This window comes from Patagioenas fasciata, chromosome 29 (assembly GCF_037038585.1).
Source record: "Patagioenas fasciata isolate bPatFas1 chromosome 29, bPatFas1.hap1, whole genome shotgun sequence".
Classification (NCBI taxonomy): domain Eukaryota; kingdom Metazoa; phylum Chordata; class Aves; order Columbiformes; family Columbidae; genus Patagioenas; species Patagioenas fasciata.
In genome coordinates, this window is record NC_092548.1 from 5058479 (window position 1) to 5082784 (window position 24306).

At 61.8% G+C, this 24306-nt stretch overlaps 2 protein-coding genes across 4 annotated transcripts in view; both read right to left on the bottom strand.

The window, feature by feature from the left end:
• Nucleotides 1-3: 3 nt before the first annotated feature.
• On the bottom strand, nt 4-22078 carry EIF5A (eukaryotic translation initiation factor 5A). Of its 3 annotated transcripts, XM_071800199.1 has the most exons (6): nt 21974-22078; nt 14689-14855; nt 11686-11790; nt 8540-8671; nt 3357-3426; nt 4-277 (listed from the first exon to the last, which is right to left on the bottom strand). In XM_071800199.1, exons 2-5 carry the CDS (start codon nt 14851-14853, stop codon nt 3364-3366), a joined length of 465 nt encoding a protein of 154 aa, XP_071656300.1. In that variant the 5' UTR covers nt 14854-14855; nt 21974-22078; the 3' UTR covers nt 4-277; nt 3357-3363. The 3 variants fall into 3 exon arrangements, with proteins under 3 accessions (XP_071656300.1, XP_071656298.1, XP_071656297.1); XM_071800197.1 differs by lacking the exons at nt 4-277; nt 3357-3426; nt 8540-8671; nt 21974-22078 and adding exons at nt 8733-9079; nt 21594-21740; XM_071800196.1 differs by lacking the exons at nt 4-277; nt 3357-3426; nt 8540-8671 and adding an exon at nt 8813-9079.
• Nucleotides 22079-23211: 1133 nt separating this feature from the next.
• The window catches only part of SLC2A4 (solute carrier family 2 member 4), a 31316-nt gene continuing 30221 nt past the window's right edge, over nt 23212-24306 (bottom strand). The window contains exon 11 of the mRNA XM_071800156.1: nt 23212-23356. Coding sequence (XP_071656257.1) covers nt 23309-23356 — 48 coding nt within the window. The 3' untranslated portion in view covers nt 23212-23308. The remainder of the gene's footprint in view (nt 23357-24306) is intronic.

Sequence of the window (24306 nt, forward strand, 5' to 3'; positions counted from 1 at the left end):
TGATTACAGACGATTGGTTTTAATTTCCGGTTGATTAACAAACGGGGGGGGGGGAGGGGGAATGGAGGGGGGGGAGGGGCCCCCGGAGTCGCCCCTCCCCCCCCCCCCCCCATCCATGGGGCGGCCCCGCCCACTCTGGGGTGGGGGGAGGGGGGGTGGGCGGGGCCTATGGGGTGGGGGTGGGGCCTATGGGAGGCCCCTCCCCCCCCACGTCCCCTCCCCCCCCCCCGTGGCTGTTGGTTTAGTGTTGGGGGTCCCGCCCCACGGCGGCTGCGGCCTGGGGGGAGATGGGGGGCTGGGACCCATAGCGGAGACATCGGAGCCATAGAGGACCCCCCTGACCCATAGGGAACCCCCCTGACCCATAGGAACCCCCCTGACCCATAGGAACCCCCCTGACCCATAGAGACCCCCCTGACCCATAGAGACCCCCCTGACCCACAGGGACCCCCCTGACCCATAGCAGAGAGCTCTGACCCACAGGAACCCCCCTGACCCATAGGGACCCCCCCTGACCCATAGAGGAACCCATGACCCATAGAGAACCCCCCTGACCCATAGGAACCCCGTCTGACCCATAGAGACCCATAGGGACCCCCTGACCCATAGGGACCCCCGTGACCCATAGCAGAGAGCTCTGACCCATAGGGAACCCCCCTGACCCATAGGAACCCCCCTGACCCATAGAGACCCCCCTGACCCATAGAGACCCCCCTGACCCATAGGGACCCCCCTGACCCATAGCAGAGAGCTCTGACCCATAGGGAACCCCCCTGACCCATAGGGACCCCCCCTGACCCATAGGAACCCCCTCTGACCCATAGAGGAACCCATGACCCATAGAGAACCCCCCTGACCCATAGGAACCCCGTCTGACCCATAGAGACCCATAGGGACCCCCTGACCCATAGGGAACCCCCCTGACCCATAGGAACCCCCCTGACCCATAGAGGACCCCCCTGACCCATAGGAACCCCCCCGACCCATAGGGACCCCTCTGACCCATAGAGACCCCTGTGACCCATAGCAGAGAGCTCTGACCCATAGAGAACCCCCCTGACCCATAGGGACCCCCCTGACCCATAGAGACCCCCCTGACCCATAGGGACCCATAGAGAACCCCTCTGACCCATAGAGAACCCCCCTGACCCATAGAGGACCCCCCTGCCCCATAGGGACCCCCCCAACCCATAGGGACCCCCCTGACCCATAGAGACCCCTGTGACCCATAGCAGAGAGCTCTGACCCATAGAGAACCCCCCTGACCCATAGGGACCCCCCTGACCCATAGAGACCCCCCTGACCCATAGAGGACACCCCTGACCCATAGGAACCCCCTCTGACCCATAGAGGACCCCCCTGACCCATAGGGACCCATAGAGAACCCCTCTGACCCATAGAGAACCCCCCTGACCCATAGAGGACCCCCCTGCCCCATAGGGACCCCCCCAACCCATAGGGACCCCTCTGACCCATAGCAGGGATGTGGACCCATAGAGACCCCCCTGACCCATAGAGACCCCTGTGACCCATAGCAGAGAGCTCTGACCCATAGAGAACCCCCCTGACCCATAGGGAGCCCCTTACCCCATAGGGACCCCCCCGACCCATAGCGGGGATGTGGACCCATAGGGACCCCCCCTGCCCCATAGGGACCCCCCTGCCCCATAGGGACCCCTCTGATCCACAGAGACCCCCCCCGACCCACAGGGAACCCCCCTGCCCCATAGAGAGGATGTGGACCCATAGGGACACCCCCTGCCCCATAGGGACCCCCCCTGGCCCATAGAAAACCCCCCTGACCCATAGGGAACCCCCCTGACCCATAGGGGTCCCCATGACCCATAGAGACCCCCCCTGCCCCATAGGGACCCCCCTGACCCATAGGGACCCAGCCTGACCCATAGTGATGATGTGGACCCATAGGGACCCCCCTGCCCCATAGGGAACCCTCCCTGCCCCATAGCAAGGACCTAGAGTCATAGGGACCCCCCTGCCCCATAGCGGGGACACAGACCCATAGGGACCCCCTGCCCCATAACAGGGACAACTGACCCATAGCCAACCCCCCTGACCCATAGGGACCCCCCAGCCCCACAGATCCCCCCAGCCCCATAGGGACCCCCAGCCCCATAGGGACCCCCCAGCCCCATAGGGACCCCCCAGCCCCACAGCTCCCCCCAGCCCCATAGGGCCCCCCCAGCCCCACAGATCCCCCCAGCCCCATAGGGACCCCCAGCCCCATAGGGACCCCCCAACCCCACAGATCCCCCCAGCCCCATAGGGACCCCCCAGCCCCACAGCTCCCCCCAGCCCCATAGGGACCCCCAGCCCCACAGCTCCCCCCAGCCCCATAGGGACCCCCCAGCCCCACAGCTCCCCCCAGCCCCACAGCTCCCCCCAGCCCCATAGGGACCCCCCAGCCCCATAGGGACCCCCAGCCCCACAGCTCCCCCCAGCCCCATAGGGCCCCCCCAGCCCCACAGCTCCCCCCAGCCCCACAGCTCCCCCCAGCCCCATAGGGACCCCCAGCCCCATAGGGACCCCCCAGCCCCATAGGGACCCCCCAGCCCCACAGCTCCCCCCAGCCCCATAGGGACCCCCAGCCCCACAGCTCCCCCCAGCCCCACAGCTCCCCCCAGCCCCATAGGGACCCCCCAGCCCCACAGCTCCTCCCAGCCCCACAGCTCCCCCCAGCCCCATAGGGACCCCCAGCCCCACAGCTCCCCCCAGCCCCACAGCTCCCCCCAGCCCCATAGGGACCCCCAGCCCCATAGGGACCCCCCAGCCCCACAGCTCCCCCCAGCCCCATAGGGACCCCCAGCCCCATAGGGACCCCCCAGCCCCATAGGGACCCCCAGCCCCACAGCTCCCCCCAGCCCCATAGGGCCCCCCCAGCCCCACAGCTCCCCCCAGCCCCATAGGGACCCCCCAGCCCCATAGGGACCCCCAGCCCCACAGCTCCCCCCAGCCCCATAGGGACCCCCCAGCCCCATAGGGACCCCCAGCCCCATAGGGACCCCCCAGCCCCACAGGGACCCCCCAGCCCCACAGCTCCCCCCAGCCCCACAGGGACCCCCCAGCCCCATAGGGACCCCCCAGCCCCATAGGGACCCCCAGCCCCACAGCTCCCCCCAGCCCCATAGGGACCCCCCAGCCCCACAGCTCCCCCCAGCCCCACAGCTCCCCCCAGCCCCATAGGGACCCCCCAGCCCCATAGGGACCCCCAGCCCCACAGCTCCCCGCAGCCCCATAGGGACCCCCCAGCCCCACAGCTCCCCCCAGCCCCATAGGGCCCCCCCAGCCCCATAGGGACCCCCCAGCCCCATAGGGCCCCCCAGCCCCACAGCTCCCACCTGGCCCCTATTTGGCCATGGCCTTGATGGCGACCGCAGCTTCTTCTGTCATGGCCGACAGCACCGTGATCTGGGGGGACAGCGACCCACAGCGACCCATAGCGACCCATAGTGACCCATAGCTGACCCATAGTAACCCATAGCTGACCCATAGTGACCCATAGCGACCCATAGTAACCCATAGTGACCCATAGCTGACCCATAGTGACCCACATGCTGACCCATATCTGACCCATAGCGACCCACAGCTGCCCCACAGTGACCCACATCTGACCCATAGCAACCCACATGCTGACCCATAGCTGACCCATAGTGACCCATAGCTGACCCATAGCGACCCATAGCTGACCCATAGCTGACCCATAGCTGACCCATAGTGACCAATAGCGACCCATAGCTGACCCATAGCAACGCATAGCTGACCCATAGTGACCCATAGCTGACCCATATCTGACCCATAGTGACCTATAGTAACCCATAGCTGACCCATAGCGACCCATAGCGACCCATAGTAACCCATAGCTGACCCATAGCGACCCACAGTGACCCATAGCGACCCACAGTGCCCAACCACCCCATAGCACCCCATAACCACCCCATAGTGCCCCATAACCACCCCATAGTGCCCCATAGCGCCCCATAACCACCCCATAGCGCCCCATAACCACCCCATAACTACCCCATAGCGCCCCATAACCACCCCATAGCGCCCCATAACCACCCCATAACCACCCCATAGTGCCCCATGGCTGCCCCATAACCACCCCACAGCGCCCCATAACCACCCCATAGCGCCCCACGGCTGCCCCCTAAGCCCCAGCATCTCCTCCCCACACTCCCATTTCTGCCCCATCCCCCTCCCCATTCCCCAGCCCCATTGTTCATCCCAGCCCCATAACCACCTCATAGTGCCCCATAACCACCCCATAACCACCTCATAGTGCCCCATAACCACCCCATAACCACCCCATAGCGCCCCATAGCCACCCCATAAGTCCCTGGGTCTCCTCCCCACACTCCCATTCCTGCCCCATCCCCCTCCCACTTCCATAGGGAATCCCAGCGCCATAGCGCCCCATAACCACCCCATAACCACCCCATAACCACCCCATAACCACCCCATAACCACCCCATAGCGCCCCATGGCTGCCCCCTAAGTCCCAGCATCTCCTCCCCACGCTCCCATTCCTGCCCCATCCCCCTCCCACAGTGCATCCCAGCCCCATAGCGCCCCATAACCACCCCCTAAGTCCCAGCATCTCCTCCCCACACTCCCATTTCTGTCCCATCCCCCTCCCCAATCCCCAGCCCCATAGCGAATCCCAGCCCCATAACCACCCCATAGCGCCCCATAACCACCCCATAAGTCCCAGCATCTCCTCCCCACACTCCCATTTCTGTCCCATCCCCCTCCCCATTCCCCAGCCCCATTGTTCATCCCAGCCCCATAGCGCCGCATAACCACCCCATAACCACCCCATAGCGCCCCACAGCGCCCCCTAAGCCCCAGCATCTCCTCCCCACAATCGCATTTCTGCCCCATTCCCTCCCCATTCCCCAGCCCCATAGTTCATCCAAGCCCCATAGCGCCCCATAACCACCCCATAACCACCCCATAGCGCCCCACAGCGCCCCCTAAGCCCCAGCATCTCCTCCCCACAATCGCATTTCTGCCCCATTCCCTCCCCATTCCCCAGCCCCATAGTGACCCATAGCACATCCCAGCCCCATAACCACCCCACAGCGACCCATAACCACCCCATAGCGCCCCCTAAGTCCCAGGGTCTCCTCCCCACACTCCCATTTCTGCCCCATTCCCTCCCCATTCCCCAGCCCCATAGTTCATCCCATCCCAATAACCACCCCATAGCGCCCCATAACCACCCCACAGCGCCCCATAACCACCCCATAACCACCCCATAGCGCCCCATAACCACCCCACAGTGCCCCATAACCACCCCATAGCGCCCCCTAAGTCCCAGCATCTCCTCCCCACACTCCCATTTCTGCCCCATCCCCCTCCCACTTCCATAGGGAATCCCAGCCCCATAGCGACCCATAGCGCATCCCAGCCCCATAACCACCCCATAACCACCCCATAGCGCCCCACAACCACCCCACAGTGCCCCATAACCACCCCACAGTGCCCCATAACCACCCCACAGCGCCCCATAACCACCCCATAGCGCCCCATAACCACCCCACAGTGCCCCATAACCACCCCACAGCGCCCCATAACCACCCCATAGCGCCCCACAACCACCCCACAGTGCCCCATAACCACCCCACAGCGCCCCATAACCACCCCATAGCGCCCCATAACCACCCCACAGTGCCCCATAACCACCCCACAGCGCCCCATAACCACCCCATAACCACCCCATAGCGCCCCATAACCACCCCCTAAGTCCCAGCATCTCCTCCCCACACTCCCATTCCTGCCCCATCCCCCTCCCACTTACATAGGGAATCCCAGCCCCATAGTGACCCATAGCGCATCCCAGCCCCATAACCACCCCATAACCACCCCATAGCGCCCCATGGCTGCCCCCTAAGCCCCAGGGTCTCCTCCCCACACTCCCATTTCTGCCCCATTCCCTCCCCATTCCCCAGCCCCATAGTTCATCCCATCCCAATAACCACCCCATAGCGCCCCATAACCACCCCATAGCGCCCCCTAAGTCCCAGCATCTCCTCCCCACACTCCCATTTCTGCCCCATCCCCCTCCCCATTCCCCAGCCCCATAGTTCATCCAAGCCCCATAGCGCCCCATAACCACCCCATAACCACCCCATAGCGCCCCACAGCGCCCCCTAAGCCCCAGGATCTCCTCCCCACAATCGCATTTCTGCCCCATTCCCTCCCCATTCCCCAGCCCCATAGTGACCCATAGCACATCCCAGCCCCATAACCACCCCACAGCGACCCATAACCACCCCATAGCGCCCCCTAAGTCCCAGGGTCTCCTCCCCACACTCCCATTTCTGCCCCATTCCCTCCCCATTCCCCAGCCCCATAGTTCATCCCATCCCAATAACCACCCCATAGCGCCCCATAACCGCCCCATAGCGCCCCATAACCACCCCATAGCGCCCCCTAAGTCCCAGCATCTCCTCCCCACACTCCCATTTCTGCCCCATCCCCCTCCCACTTCCATAGGGAATCCCAGCCCCATAGCGACCCATAGCGCATCCCAGCCCCATAACCACCCCATAACCACCCCATAGCGCCCCACAACCACCCCACAGTGCCCCATAACCACCCCACAGTGCCCCATAACCACCCCACAGCGCCCCATAACCACCCCATAGTGCCCCACAACCACCCCATAGCGCCCCATAACCACCCCACAGTGCCCCATAACCACCCCACAGCGCCCCATAACCGCCCCATAACCACCTCACAGTGCCCCATAACCACCCCATAGTGCCCCATAACCACCCCATAGCGCCCCATAACCACCTCACAGTGCCCCATAACCACCCCACAGCGCCCCATAACCACCCCATAGTGCCCCATAACCACCCCACAGCGCCCCATAACCACCCCACAGTGCCCCATAACCACCCCACAGCGCCCCATAACCACCCCATAGCGCCCCATAACCACCCCACAGTGCCCCATAACCGCCCCATAACCACCTCACAGCGCCCCATAACCACCCCATAACCACCCCATAGCGCCCCATAACCACCCCATAGCGCCCCATAACCACCCCAGAGCGCCCCATAACCACCCCATAGCGCCCCATAACCACCCCATAAGTCCCTGGGTCTCCTCCCCACACTCCCATTTCTGCCCCATCCGCCTCCCCATTCCTCAGCCCCATAGCGCATCCCAGCCCCATAACCACCCCATAGCGCATGCCAGCCCCATAGTGCCCCATAACCACCCCATAGTGCCCCATAACCACCTCATAGCGCCCCCTAAGTCCCAGCATCTCCTCCCCACACTCCCATTTCTGCCCCATCCCCCTCCCACTTCCATAGCGAATCCCAGCCCCATAGCGCCCCATAACCACCCCATAGCGCCCCATGGCTGCCCCCTAAGCCCCAGCATCTCCTCCCCACACTCCCATTTCTGTCCCATCCCCCTCCCCATTCCCCAGCCCCATAGCGCATCCCAGCCCCATAACCACCCCATAACCACCCCATAGCGCTCCATAACCACCCCACAGCGCCCCATAACCACCCCATAACCACCCCATAGTGCCCCATAACCACCCCACAGCGCCCCATAACCATCCCATAACCACCCCATACCGCCCCATAACCACCCCATAGTGCCCCATAACCACCCCACAGCGCCCCATAACCACCCCATAACCACCCCATAGCGCCCCCTAAGCCCCAGCATCTCCTCCCCACACTCCCATTCCTGCCCCATTCCCTAGCCCCATAGTTAATCCCAGCCCCATAGCGCCCCATAACCACCCCATAGCGCCCCATAACCACCCCATAAGTCCCAGCATCTCCTCCCCACACTCCCATTTCTGCCCCATCCCCCTCCCACTTCCATAGCGAATCCCAGCCCCATAGTTCATCCCAGCCCCATAGCGCCCCATAACCACCCCATAACCACCCCACAGCGCCCCATAACCACCCCATAGCGCCCCATGGCTGCCCCCTAAGCCCCAGCATCTCCTCCCCACACTCCCATTTCTGTCCCATCCCCCTCCCCATTCCCCAGCCCCATAGCGCATCCCAGCCCCATAACCACGCCATAACCACCCCATAGCGCCCCATAACCACCCCATAACCACCCCATAGTGCCCCATAACCACCCCATAACCACCCCATAGTGCCCCATAACCACCCCACAGCACCCCATAACCATCCCATAACCACCCCATAGCGCCCCATAACCACCCCATAGTGCCCCATAACCACCCCACAGCGCCCCATAACCACCCCATAGCGCCCCCTAAGCCCCAGCATCTCCTCCCCACACTCCCATTCCTGCCCCATTCCCCAGCCCCATAGTTCATCCCAGCCCCATAGCGCCCCATAACCACCCCATAGCGCCCCATAACCACCCCCTAAGTCCCAGCATCTCCTCCCCACACTCCCATTTCTGCCCCATCCCCCTCCCACTTCCATAGCGAATCCCAGCCCCATAGTTCATCCCAGCCCCATAGCGCCCCATAACCACCCCATAGCGCCCCACAGCGCCCCCTAAGTACCAGGATCTCCTCCCCGCAGTCGTATTTCTGCTCGATCTCCCTGCCCAGCTCCCCCTCCGGGAGCCTCAGGTCCTCCCGCACCTCCCCCGAGTCCTGGAGCAGCGAGAGGTACCCGTCCTGGATCCCGATGAGCTATGGGGCAGACCCATAGATCAGTGACGTGTGGGGCTGGACCCATAGAGTGACCCACAGGTGGGTCCCCAATGAGCTGGGAGCCATAGAGGGACCCACAGCCCCACAGATGGGGCCCGTCCTGGATCCCGATGAGCTATGGGGCAGACCCATAGATCAGCGACGTGTGGGGCTGGACCCATAGAGTGACCCACAGGTGGGTCCCCAATGAGCTGGGAGCCATAGAGGGACCCACAGACCCACAGATGGGGCCCGTCCTGGATCCCGATGAGCTATGGGGCAGACCCATAGATCAGTGACGTGTGGGGCTGGACCCATAGAGTGACCCACAGGTGGGTCCCCAATGAGCTGGGAGCCATAGAGGGACCCACAGCCCCACAGATGGGGCCCGGCCTGGATCCCGATGAGCTATGGGGCAGACCCATAGATCAGTGACGTGTGGGGCTGGACCCATAGAGTGACCCACAGGTGGGTCCCCAATGAGCTGGGAGCCATAGAGGGACCCACAGCCCCACAGATGGGGCCCGTCCTGGATCCCGATGAGCTATGGGGCAGACCCATAGACTGTGGATGTGTGGGGCTGGACCCATAGAGCGACCCACAGATGGGTCCCCAATGAGCTGTGGGGCAGACCCATAGATTGGTAAATGTGTGGGGCAGACCCATAGATCAGTGAACATGTGCGGCTGGCCCCATAGATTGACCCACAGACAGGAAACCATGAGCTATGGGGCAGACCCATAGATTAATGAACATGTGGGGCTGGACCCACAGATTGACCCACAGACTGACTGGGGGAGGGGCTGAAGCTCCCGTGACCCCCAAGTGTGGGTCCGACCCCCAAAACCCCCACATTTCGGTGCAAAACCCCCCCAAAACGGCCGAAGCTGGGATCGCCCCACACTTGGGGGTCCCAGCCCCACACTTCGGGGTCACTTGGGGGTCCCGCTCCACACTTGGGGGTCCCACCCCACACACTTTGGGGTCCCGCCCCACACTTACTTGGGGGTCACTTAGGGGTGCCCACCCCACACTTGGGGCTCCCTGCCCCACACTTGGGGGTTGTGCCCCACACCTGGGGGTCCCAGCCCCACACACTTGGGGGTCACTTGGGGGTCCCAGCCCCACACTTGGGGGTTCCCCCCACACTTGGGGGTCCCAGCCCCACACTTGGGGTTTGTGCCCCACACCTGGGGGTCCCAGCCCCACACACTTGGGGTTCCAGCCCCACACTTGGGGGTCCCAGCCCCACACTTGGGGGTCACTTGGGGGTCCCTGCCCCCCACTTGGGGTTTCCCCCCACACTCAGGAGTCCCAGCCCCACACTTGGGGGTCCCCACCCCACACTTGGGGGTCACTTGGGGGTCCCTGCCCCCCACTTGGGGTTTCCCCCCACACTCAGGAGTCCCATCCCCACACTTGGGGGTCCCCACCCCACACTTGGGGGTGACTTGGGTGTCCCAGCCCCCCACTCGGGGGTCCCCCCCACACTCAGGGGTCCCTGCCCCCCACTTGGGGGTCACTTGAGGCTCCCAGCCCCACACTTTGGGTTCCCCACCCCACACTCAGGGGTCACTTGGAGGTCACTTGGGGGTCCCAGCCCCACACACTTGGGGTTCCCCCCCACACTCAGGGGTCACTTGGGGGGTCCCAGCCCCACACCTGGGGGTCCCAGCCCCACACACTTGGGGGTCACTTGGGGGTCCCAGCCCCACACTTGGGGGTTGTGCCCCACACTTGGGGGTCCCTGCCCCACACTCAGGGGTCACTTGGAGGTCACTTGGGGGTCCCAGCCCCACACACTTGGGGTTCCCCCACACACTCGGGGGTCACTTGGGGGTCCCAGCCCCACACTTGGAGGTCCCTGCCCCACACCTGGGGGTCCCAGCCCCACACTCGGGGGTCACTTGGGGGTCCCTGCCCCACACTTGGGGGGTCCCACCCACACCTGGGGGTCCCAGCCCCACACACTTGGGGTTCCCCCCCCCACTCAGGGGTCACTTGGGGGTCCCAGCCCCACACTTGGGGGGTCCCACCCACACCTGGGGGTCCCAGCCCCACACACTTGGGGTTCCCCCCCCCACTCGGGGGTCACTTGGGGGTCCCAGCCCCACACTTGGGGTTCCCCCCCACACTTGGGGGTCCCCACCCCACACTTGGGGGTCCCAGCCCCACACACTTGGGGGTCCCACCCCACACTCGGGGGTCACTTGGGGGTCCCAGCCCCACACACTTAGGGGTCCCCCCACACTTTTGGGGGTTGTGCCCCACACTTAGGGGTCCCACCCCACACTTGGGGGACCCACCCAACACACTTAGGGGTCCCACCCCACACTCGGGGGTCCCCCCCCCCACTTGGGGGGTCACTTGGGGGACCCAGCCCCACACTTGGGGGTCCCACCCCACACACTTAGGAGTCCCCCCACACTTTTGGGGGTTGTGCCCCACACTTGGGGGTCCCAGCCCCACACTCGGGGGGTCCCACCTCACACTTGGGGGTCACTTAGGGGTCCCAGTCCCACACTCGGGGGTCCCCACCCCCCACTTGGGGGTCACTTGGGGGTCCCAGCCCCACACACTTGGGGGTTCCCCCCCACACTCGGGGGTCACTTGGGGGTCCCACCCAACACACTTAGGGGTCCCCCCACACTTTTGGGGGTTGTACCCCACACTTAGGGGTCCCAGCCCCACACTTGGGGGACCCACCCCATACTCGGGGGTCACTTGGGGGACCCAGCCCCACACTTGGGGGTCACCCCCACACACTTGGGTGTCCCACCCCACACTTGGGGGTCCCCACCCCACACTCGGGGGTCACTTGGGGGTCCCAGCCCCACACTTGGGGGGGTCCCACCCACACTTGTGGGTCCCGCCCCACACGTGGGGGTCCCCATCCCCCACCTGGGGGTCACTTGGGGGTCCCAGCCCCACACTCGGGGGTCCCACCCCTACACTTGGGGGTCCCACCCCTACACTTGGGGGTCCCTGCCCCACACTTGGGGGTCCCGCCCCACCTGGAAGTCGTTGCGTTTGATGTTGGGCACGTCCATGTTGTGGGTGGAGGGGCAGATGTCCTCGTACTTCTTGCCCGTGAAGATGTCGATGCCCACCAGGTGCACCTGGAAATGGGGCGAAAAGCGGGGATTTTGGGCAAATTTGGGGCAGTTTGGGGGTTCTCGACACCCCAAGATCCCCATGGGGCCAGATCGGCCATTTTTGGGGGGATTTTGGGGCATTTTGGGGCATTTTTGGGGCATTTTGGGCCTAGTTGGGGCCTAATTGGGGCCTAGGAGGTTGGAGAATCCATATTGAGTGTTTTTGGGGTGAAAATGGGGGATTTTGGGCAAATTTGGGGCAGTTTGGGGGTTCACGACACCCCAAGAATTCAATGGGTCCATAGCGACCATTTTTGGGGGGATTTTGGGGCATTTTGGGGCATTTTTGGGGCATTTCGGGCCTATTTTTGGGCCTAGTTGGGCATAGTTTGGGCCTACTGAGTTAGTTTGTCCGTATTGAGCGTTTTTGGGGTGAAAATGGGGGATTTTGGGCAAATTTGGGGCAGTTTTGGGGTTCTCAACACCCCAAGAATCCAATGGGGCCAGATCGGCCATTTTTGGGGGGATTTTGGGGCATTTTGGGGCATTTTTGGGGCATTTTGGGCCTATTTGGGCCTAGTTTGGGCCTACTGAGTTAGTTTGTCCGTATTGAGCGTTTTTGGGGTGAAAATGGGGGATTTTGGGCAAATTTGGGGCAGTTTGGGGGTTCTCGACACCCCAAGAATTCAATGGGGCCATAAGAACCATTTTCGGGGGGATTTTGGGGCATTTTTTGCCCATTTTTGGGGCATTTTGGGCCTAGTTAGGCCTAGTAAGGGCCTAGGAGGTTGGTGAATCCATATTGAGCGTTTTTGGGGTGAAAATGGGGGATTTTGGGCAAATTTGGGGCAGTTTGGGGGTTCTCGACACCCCAAGATCCCCATGGGGCCAGATCGACCATTTTTGGGGGGATTTTGGGGCATTTTTGGGGCATTTTGGGCCTAGTTGGGGCCTAATTGGGGCCTAGGAGGTTGGAGAATCCATATTGAGTGCTTTTGGGGTGAAAATGGGGGATTTTGGGCAAATTTGGGGCAGTTTGGGGGTTCTCAACACCCCAAGAATCCAATGGGGCCAGATTGGCCATTTTTGGGGGGATTTTGGGGCATTTTGGGGCATTTTTGAGACATTTTTGGGGCATTTTGGGGCCTATTTGGGCCTAGGAGGTTGGTGAATCCATATTGAGCGCTTTTGGGGTGAATTTGGGGGATTTTGGGCAAATTTGGGGCAGTTTGGGGGTTCTCGACACCCCAAGAATTCAATGGGGCCAGATCGGCCATTTTTGGGGGGATTTTGGGGCATTTTGGGGCATTTTTGCCCATTTTTGGGCCTAGTTGGGGCCTAATTGGGCCTACTGAGCTAGTTTGTCCATATTGAGCATTTTGGGGTGAAAATGGGGGATTTTGGGCAAATTTGGGGCAGTTTGGGGGTTCACGACACCCCAAGATCCCAATGGGGCCAAATCGACCATTTTTGGGGGGATTTTGGGGCATTTTTGGGGCATTTTGGGCCCATTTTTCAGTGAATTTTGGGCCCATTTTTGCCCATTTCTGGGTGGGATTTTTTGCCCATTTCTGGCTCATTTTTGCCCATTTTGGGGCCATTTCTGGGCCATTTTTTGCCTATTTTGGGGACCATTTTGGGGCCTTTTTGCCCATTTTTGGGGGCATTTCTGGGCCATTTTTGCCCATTTCTGGGTCATTTTTTGTCCATTTTTGGGGACATTTATGGGGACTTTTTGCCCATTTTTGGTGACATTTCCGGGTCTTTTTTTGGGTGAATTTCTGCCCATTTTTGGGTCATTTTGGGGCCACTTTTTGGGGTCATATTTGGGGCCAGTTCTGGGTCATTTTGGGGCCATTTCTGGGTCATTTTGGGGCCTATTTTTGGGCCCATTTTGCCCATTTTTGGGGCCATTTCTTGGCCATTTTTTGCCTATTTTGGGGCCATTTTGGGGCCATTTCTGGGTCATTTTGGGGCCATTTCTGGGTCATTTTTGGCCCATTTTGGGGGCCTATTTTTGGGGTCATTTCGTCCATATTTGGGGCCATTTCTGGGCCATTTTTTGCCTATTTTGGGGACCATTTTGGGGCCATTTTAACCCATTTTTTGCCCATTATGGGGTCTGGTTTTGGGGCCATTTCTGGGTCATTTGGGGGCCATTTTAACCCATTTTTTGCCCATTTTGGGGCCATTTCTGGGTCATTTGGGGCCATTTTAGCCCATTTTATTGCCTATTTTTTGGCCATTTTGGGGCCTATTTATGGGGACTTTTTGCCCATTTTTGGGGCCATTTCTGGGTCATTTGGGGGCCATTTTAACCCATTTTTTGCCCATTTTGGGACCCTTTTTGAGGCCATTTTTGCCCATATTTGGGGCCATTTCTGGGCCATTTTTTGCCTATTTTGGGGGCCATTTTGGGGCCATTTCTGGGTCATTTGGGGGCCATTTTAACCCATTTTTTGCCCATTTTGGGGCCTATTTTTGGGCCCATTTTGCCCATATTTGGGGCCACTTCTGGGCCATTTTTGCCTATTTTGGGGGCCATTTTGGGGCCATCTCTGGGTCATTTTTTGCCCATTTCCGGCCCTATTTTAGGGGCCATTTCACCCATTTTTGAGGCATTTCTGGGCCTACTTTTGGGCCCACTTTGCCCACATTTGGTGGCATTTCTGACCCATTTCTGGCCCATTTTTTGCCCATTTTTGGGCCATTTTGGGGCCATTTCTTTGCTTATTTCAAGGCCCAACTCTGGGCCTATTTCAGGACCATTTCTGTGCATTCCTGGGCCGTTCTTGCCCATTCCTGGGCCGTTCTTGGCCGTTTCTGGGCCGTTCTTGCCCGTTCCTGGGCCGTTTTTGCCCGTTTTTGGGCGTTTTCGGCCCGTTTCTGGGCGTTTTCGGCCCGTTTCGGGGCGCTCCCCACCTTGGCGTGGCCGTGCTTGCCGGTCTTGGAGGTGGACATCTCGACGATCTTGCAGGGGCGGCCCTTGAGCACCACGAACCCGTTCTTGCGCAGGGCCGAGCACTGCATGGGGAACGTGGCCGAGGCGCCCGCGTCGCCCGTGCCGAAGTCCAGCTCGTCCGCCATGGCTGCCACGGACACACGGACGCGTCGGGACGGACACACGGACACGGTGGGACACACGGACACCGTGGGATGGACACATGGACACCATGGGACATACGGACACCATGGGACACCGTGGGACACATTGGGACACAGGGAGGGACGCCATGGACACATTGGGACACATGGACACATTGGGACATACGGACACATTGGGACACCATGGGGACACCATGGGGAGGGACATACGGACACTACGGGACACCATGGGACACACGGACACATCGGGACACATGGACACACTGGGAACACCATGGGGAGGGACATACGGACACCATGGGACACCATGGGACACACAGACACCATGGGACACACGGACACATTGGGACACCATGGGACACACAGACACATTGGGACATATGGACACCATGGGACACAATGGGAGACAGGGACACATTGGGGACACCATAGGGAGGGACATACGGACACTATGGGACACCATGGGACACACGGACACATTGGGACACCATAGGACACATTGGGACACATTGGGACACAGGGAGGGACCCCACGGACACACGGACGCGTCGGGACGGACACACGGACGCGGTGGGACACATGGACACATTGGGGAGGGACCCCACGGACACACGGACACCATGGGACACACGGACACCATGGGACACCGTGGGACACATTGGGACACAGGGAGGGACACCATGGACACATTGGGACACACGGACACCACGGGACATACGGACACATTGGGACACCATGGGACACACGGACACATTGGGGACACCATAGGGACACCATGGGACATACGGACACCATGGGACACACGGACACCATGGGACACCATGGGACACACGGACACCACAGACACACTGGGGACACCATGGGGAGGGACATACGGACATCATGGGACACACGGACATCATGGGACACCATGGGACACACGGACACATTGGGACACACGGACACATGGGGACACACGGACACATGGGGACACATTGGGACACAGGGAGGGACCCCACGGACACACGGACGCGTCGGGACGGACACACGGACACGGTGGGACACATGGACACATTGGGGAGGGACACACAGACACCATAGGGACACAGGGAGGGACACCATGGGGACACCATGGGGAGAGACATATGGACACTACAGGACACCATGGGACACACGGACACATTGGGGACACCATAGGGACACCATGGGACATACAGACATCATGGGACATACGGACACCATGGGACACACGGACATCATGGGACACCATGGGACATACGGACACCATGGGACATACGGACACCACAGCCACATTGGGGACACCATGGGGAGGGACATACGGACACATTGGGACACCATGGGACACACAGACATCATGGGACATATGGACACCAGGGGACACACGGACACATTGGGACACACGGACACATTGGGGACACCATGGGGAGGGACATATGGACACCATGGGGACACCGTGGGGGACATGGACACCATGGGACAGACACACGGACACCATGGGGACACCATGGGGGACATGGACACCATGGGACAGACACACGGACACCATGGGGACACCATGGGACACATGGACACCACAGGACACTACGGGGACACCATGGGGAGGGACACACGGACACCATGGGGACACCACGGGGGACATGGACACCATGGGACAGACACACGGACGCCATGGGGACACCATGGGACACACGGATATCATGGGGACACCATGGGGACACCATGGGGAGGGACACACGGACACCATGGGGACACCACGGGACACATGGATATCATGGGGACACCATGGGGACACCATGGGACAGACACACGGACACCATAGGGACACCATGGGGGACATGGACACCATGGGACAGACACACGGACACCATGGGGACACCATGGGGGACATGGACACCACGGGACAGACACACGGACACCATGGGGACACCATGGGGGACATGGACACCATGGGGAGGGACACACAGACACCATGGGGACACCATGGGGGACATGGACACCATGGGACAGACACACGGACACCATGGGGACACCATGGGGACACCATGGGGACGGACACACGGACACCATGGGGACGCCATGGGGACGGACACAGGGACACCATGGGGACGCCATGGGGACGGACACAGGGACACCATGGGGACGCCATGGGGACGCCATGGGGACGCCATGGGGACGGACACACGGACACCATGGGGACACCATGGGGACGGACACATGGACACCATGGGGACACCATGGGGACACCATGGGGACACCATGGGGACGGACACACGGACACCATGGGGACGGACACACGGACACCATGGGGACACCATGGGCATGGACACCATGGGGAACACACACGGATACCATGGGGACACAGGGAGGGACACCATGGGGACACCATGGACGCATGGGGACAGACAGGCAGACACCATGGGACAGACACACGGACACCACGGGGACACAGGGAGGGACACCCCGAGAACTTGGGGGCAATGGTGGGGACCCCCCCCAAGGGTTGGGGACATTCGGAGGGACATGGGGACATTCGGAGGGACACGGGGACACTGGCGGGGACGCCCGTGGGTGTCACCTCAACTTGGGGACATGGGGACGGAGGACAAATGGGGGGTTGGGGACACTGGGGGGGACACCTGGGGGTGTCCCCAGGGCTGGGGGGACATGGGGACACTGGTGGGGACACCCATGGGTGTCACCTCAACTTGGGGACATGGGGAGGGGGACAAATGGGGGGGTGGGGACATGGCCAGGGGGGTGGGGACAGCAATGGGGACCCCACCAAGGGTTGGGGACACCAATGGGGACATGGGGACAGACATAGAAATATGATGGGGACACTGGTGGGGACACCCATGGGTGTCACCAGAACTTGGGGACATGGGGAGGTGGACAAATCAGGGGGTTGGGGACATGGCCAGGGGGGTGGGGACACCAATGGGGACCCCACCGAGGGTTGGGGACACCAATGGGGACATGGGGACAGACATAGGAACATGGGGGGGACATGGGGACACTGGTGGGGACACCAATGGGCGTCACCAGCACTTGGGGACATGGGGACAGGGAAGAAATGGGGGGGTTAGGGACATGGCCAGGGGGGTGGGGACACCAATGGGGACCCCACCAAGGGTTGGGGACACCAATGGGGACATGGGGACAGACATAGGAATATGATGGGGACACTGGTGGGGACACCCATGGGTGTCACCAGAACTTGGGGACATGGGGATTGGGGACAAACCAGGGGGTTGGGGACATGGCCAGGGGGGTGGGGACACCAATGGGGACCTCACCAAGGGTTGGGGACATTGTCAGGGGGTGGGGACATCAGTAGGTGACACCATAGGGGTTGGGGACATTGATAAGTGACATGGCCAAGAGAGTGGGGACAGCAATGGGGACCCCATGGAAGGGTTGGGGACACTGCGGGGGACACTTGGGGGTGTCACCAGGGCTGGGGGGGACATGGGGACAGACATGGGGACATGGTGGGGGACATGGGGACACCCATGGGTGTCACCAGAACTTGGGGACATGGGGAGGGGGACAAATGGGGGGGTTGGGGACATGGCCGGGGGGGTGGGGACACCAATGGGGACCTCACCAACGGTTGGGGACACCAATGGGGACATGGGGACAGACATAGGAACATGGGGGGGACATGGGGACACTGGTGGGGACACCCATGGGTGTCACCAGAACTTGGGGACATGGGGAGGGGGACAAATGGGGGGTTGGGGACATGGCCAGGGGGGTGTGGACACCAATGGGGACCTCACCAAGGGTTGGGGACACCAATGGGGACATGGGGACAGACATAGGAACATGGGGGGGACATGGGGACACTGGTGGGGACACCAATGGGTGTCACCAGAACTTGGGGACATGGGGAGGGGGACAAATCAGGGGGTTAGGGACATGGTCAGGGGGGTGGGGACACCAATGGGGACCTCACCAAGGGTTGGGGACATTGTCAGGGGGTGGGGACACCAGTAGGTGACACCATAGGGGTTGGGGACACTGATAGGGGACATGGCCAGGGGGGTGGGGACAGCAATGGGGACCCCATGGAAGGGTTGGGGACACTGGGAGGGACACTTGGGGGTGTCACCACAGCCTGGGGACATGGGGAGGGGACACCCCAAGAACTTGGGGACATTGGGTGACATGGGGGGGGACACAGGGACACTCGATGGGGGACAAACGTGGGGCTTGGGGACACGTCCAGGGGGGTGGGGACACCCCTAAGGGGTTGGGGACACTGGGGGGGACACCTGGGGGTGTCACCAGGGCTGGGGGGGGGACATGGGGACAGATATGGGGACAAATGGGGGGGTTGGGGTCACCAATCAGGACCCCCCAAAGGGGTTGGGGACACCCCAAGAACTTGGGGACACCCCAGGGGGGTGGGGACACTGGGGGAGGGGGGTGGGGACACATGGGGGGTGACACATGGGGGGTGACACACTGTGCCCCCCCCCCCCGCCCCCAGGGGCTCCTGTACAGGGGGGTCCCCAACCCCCTTTAATGTCCCCAAACCCCCCCAATGTCCCCAATTCACCCCAATGCCCCCCAAACCCCCCTCAATGTCCCCCAAAACGCCCCACGATGCCCCCAACCCCCCCATAATGTCCCCAATGCACCCCCAACGTCCCCAACCCCCCCCAATGTCCCCAAACCCCCTCCAATGGGGTGAACTGGGGACATTACAGGGGTTTTGGGGACCCCCCTGGACAGGAGCCCCCAAATGTCCCCAAATCCCCCCCAACCACCCCATAATGTCCCCAAGCCCCCCAACACCCCCAATGGCCCCCAAACCCCCATAATGTCCCAAATGTCCCAAAGCCCCCCCCAATTCACCCCCAATGTCCCCAAACCCCCCAATGTCCCCAATTCACCCCCAATGTCCCCAAACCCCCCAATGTCCCCAATTCACCCCCAATGTCCCCAATTCACCCCCAATGTCCCCCAACCCCCCCATAATGTCCCCAATCTGCCCAACACCCCCAAACCCCCCCAAAACGTCCCCAATGTCCCCCAACCCCCCCATAATGTCCCCAATTCACCCCAATGTCCCCAATTCACCCCAATGCCCCCAACTCCCCCATAATGTCCCAAACGTCCCCAAAGCCCCCCCAATTCACCCCAAGCCCCCCAATGTCCCCAAGCCCCCCATAATGTCCCCAATTTCCCCCAATGTCCCCAAAGCCCCCTCAATATCCCCAAACCCCCCCATAACGTCCCCAATCTACCCCAATGTCCCCAACCCCCCCATAATGTCCCCAAAGCCCCCCCAATGTCCCCAACCCCCTCAAAATGTCCCCAAGCCCCCCATAATGTCCCCAATTCACCCCAATGTCCCCAAGCCCCCCATAATGTCCCCAATTCACCCCAATGTCCCCAAGCCCCCCATAATCTCCCCAATTCACCCCAATGTCCCCAAGCCCCCCATAATGTCCCCAATTCACCCCAATGTCCCCAAACCCCCATAATGTCCCCAATTCACCCCAATGTCCCCAAACCCCCATAATGTCCCCAATTCACCCCAATGTCCCCAAGCCCCCCATAATCTCCCCAATTCACCCCAATGTCCCCAAGCCCCCCATAATCTCCCCAATTCACCCCAATGTCCCCAAACCCCCATAATGTCCCCAATTCACCCCAATGTCCCCAAGCCCCCCATAATGTCCCCAATTCACCCCAATGTCCCCAAACCCCCATAATGTCCCCAATTCACCCCAACGTCCCCAACCCCCCCAATGTCCCCCAAACCCCCCCCAAATCTCCCCTACGTCCCCAAAACCCCCAATGCCCCCAATTCACCCCCAATAATGTCCCCAAACCCCTCATAATGTCCCCACACCCCCCTTAATGTCCCCAATTCACCCCCAATCCCCCCAGACCCCCATAATGTCCCCAATTTATCCCCAATCCCCCCATAATGTCCCCAAACCCCCCCAATGTCCCCAAATCCCCCCTAATATCCCCATAACGTCCCCAAACCCCCCCAATGACCCCCAATCCCCCCATAATGTCCCAAACGTCCCCCCAATGTCCCCAAAGCCCCCCAAACATCCCCATAATGTTCCCAAATCCCCCATAACGTCCCCAATGTCCCCAAACCCCCCAATGTCCCCCAATGCCCCCCATAATGTCCCCAAACCCCCCCAATGTCCCCAAACGTCCCCAAAGTCCCCCCAATTCACCCCCAATGTCCCCAAACCCCCCAAACATCCCCATAATGTTCCCAAACCCCCCATAACGTCCCCAATGTCCCCAAACCCCCCAATGTCCCCAATCCCCCCAAACCCCCCATAACGTCCCCAATGTCCCCCCCAATTCACCCCCAATGTCCCCAAACCCCCCATAACGTCCCCAATGTCCCCCCAATTCACCCCCAATGTCCCCAAACCTCCCCACAATGTCCCCCAATCCCCCACAATGTCCCCAAAGTCCCCCCAATGCACCCCCAATGTCCCCAAACATCCCCATAACGTCCCCAACACCCCCCAATCCCCCCATAATGTCCCTAAACCCCCCACAATGTCCCCAAACCCCCCATAATGCCCCAAACCCCCCCCAATGCCCACCCCCCCCCCATTATTCCCCCTCCCCCAAATCCCCCCTGAACCCTCACAGACCCCACATCCTCCCCCAATTCCTCCCCAAAACCCCCCTTGCCCGCCCCCTCCACCCCCCAACCCCCTTCCGGGCAGCACCTTCCGCTCAGAAACGGCGATTTTGGGAGGAATCGGGTTGATTTTGGGGTGATTTCGGGCTATTTTGGGGTGTTTTTGGGTGAGGGGCGCAGCGCGGGCTCCGCGTCCGCTCGGGGCGGCGGCGCCGCCCCAACTGAGGGGGCGCGAGGGGCCGCGGGCCTTATATGGGGGGGGGGGAACACGCGCCGGCGCCACGCGGGCCCGCGCGCGCGGCCTGGACGGGCCCATGGCGGCGGGGGGGGGGGGGGGGGTGTGTGGATTAAACCGCTTTTAATGCCAAACCCACCGCCCCCCGCCGCTTCCAATCGCCCCCCCACAATGTAAAAGAGCCCCCCCAATCTCTCTATGCCCCCCCCGTCCCCCCCCGCCCCCGGACTCACCCCCCCCCTGGTGCGCTCTCCCGATTCCGCCGCTGCCGCCGCCGCGCTGGCCGCTGCAACCCCGCCCGCTCCGCGCATGCGCGACGCGCCCGGCCCCGCCCTCCTCCCCGCTTCAAGGCGCATGCGCAAATCGCCGCGCAGCCCCCACCCCACCCCGCCCTCCCAGCGGCGCATGCGCAAAGCGTAGTGGGGGGGCGCTCGCCCGCCATCTTTGCTACGGGCGATAAAAAGGGCGGGGATTTGGGGGGGGGGGCAGCGCTGCTATGGCAACGCCGCTCGCACAAGTGAGGCCACGGGGTTAATTGGGTGGGCGGGGCTTGAGCGCCCCCCACCCCCCCACCCCCCCACCCCCTCCTAGTGTGGGCTTTCGAGGGTTGGTTTATGAGGTTAATGAGGAGAGACTGCGCATGCGCAGCCCGCCCCCCCCCCACCTCCCATCCCTGGCATCACGTGGCCGCGGGCAGGCCGCGTGCCGGCCACGAGGCGGCCGCCCAATCCGCGCCGCGGAAAGGGGAGGGGGGGGGGGGAGGTGTCAGCCAATAGGAGGCGAGCGCGCCAAGCGGAGGGGGCGTGGCCGGCGACCCCCAGGCCGCTGCAGCCCCGGCTGTTCCCGGTTCCCCCCGCGCTGTTCCCCCAGAGGCCGCTGCCCCCCCCGCTACAACCCCGGCTGTTCCCGTTGCCTCCCCCGCTCTTCCCGTTGCCCCCCCCCGCTGTTCCCTTTGCCCCCCCCCGGCTGTTCCCGTTGCCCCCCTCGCTGTTCCCACAAAGGACACCGCCCCCCCCCGGCTGTTCCCGCAGCCACCGCTCCCCCCCGGCGCACAAGAGGGTCCTGGGTGGGTCTGGGGGGCACTGGGGGGGTTTGGGGACCCCCCGAGGCTGCTGGGGGGGCCCTGAGGCACCCTCGAGGGGGGCAATGGGGATTTTGGCCCCATGGAGGGGTTTTGATTGACACCTGGGGGCTCTTTGGGTCGATTGATTGACAGCTGGGGTTGTTGATTGACAGTTGAGGGCCTTTGGGTCTCTTGATTGACAACTGGGGGTATTGATTGACAGTTTTGGGCTTTTGGGTGTTTGATTGACAGCTGGTGCTTTTGATTGACAGCTGGGGCTTTTGATTGACAGCTGGGGCTGTTGATTGACAGTTTAGGGCCTTTGGGCCTCCTGATTGACAGCTGTGGTCTCTTGATTGACAGCTGGGGCTGTTGATTGACATTTAGGGGCTTTGGGGCTGTTGATTGACAACTGGGATTTCTTGATTGACAGCTGCGGTCACTTGATTGACAGCTGGGCTTGTTGATTGACAGTTGGGGGGGTCTGGGGCTTTTGATTGACAGCTCAGGGTGTTTGAGGCTCTTGATTGACAGCTGGGGTGTCCAAAGATCCCTGGGGACGTGTTTGATTGACACCCGAACCTGCTGATTGACACCTGACACTCTTGATTGACACCTGAGCCTGTTGATTGACAGCTGAGCCCTTCCCCCCCCCCACCGTGGCTGTCGATTGATTGACAGCTCGGAGGCTCCGCCCCCTTGGGACCCTTGGGGACATCGGGGGGGTTGGGGTCCCCTCACTGTCCCCACCCCCCATGTCCCTCCCTAGCGCCCCCTGTTGGCCCCAATGCCCCCCCATGTCCCCCAATGTCCCCCAGGGTCCCGAACCCGCCTCGCCCCGCCCCCCCGCGTCACTTCCGCCACCTCCCCCCACCCCCCCTCGGAGCTGAAGGGGCGGGGCCAGAGCGGGCGGGGGGCGGGGCCAAGGGGGGAGCGGAGACCGGAAATGGGGACGGGGGGATGGGGAGGACATGGGGACCCCCCCCATAACATTGGGGTCCCCGTAATATTGGGGACCCCCCCATAACATTGGGGACCCCCCTTAATACTGGGGACCCCCCCTTATAATATTGGGAACCCCCCATATTATTGGGACCCCCATAATATTGGGGACCCCCCCATAACATTGGGGACACCCATAACATTGGGGTCCCCCCTATAATATTGGGACCCCCCCATAATATTGGGATCCCCCCATAATACTGGGGACCCCCCTCTTATAATACTGGGACCCCCCCCAATATTGGGAACCCCCCCTCATAATATTGGGAACCCCCCATGTTATTGGGACCCCCATAATATTGGGGACCCCCCCTTATAATACTGGGAACCCCCCCTATAATATTGGGACCCCCCCTTATAATATTGGGGACCCCCCCTATAATACTGGGAACCCCCCCTATAATATTGGGGACCCCCCCTTATAATACTGGGAACCCCCCCTATAACATTGGGGACCCCCCCTTATAATATTGGGGACCCCCCCTATAATATTGGGGACCC

Excerpts from the sequence above, each read along its gene's own strand:
- EIF5A (XM_071800197.1), bottom strand. The coding sequence starts at position 14,853 with ATGGCGGACGAGCTGGACTTCGGCACGGGCGACGCGGGCGCCTCGGCC. Across the intron at positions 11,791-14,688 it reads GCAAGCACGGCCACGCCAAG|GTGCACCTGGTGGGCATCGA; the intron begins GTGGGGAGCGCC and ends CCCCATTTCCAG. Across the intron at positions 9,080-11,685 it reads TCAAACGCAACGACTTCCAG|CTCATCGGGATCCAGGCCGG; the intron begins GTGGGGCGGGAC and ends TCTGCCCCATAG.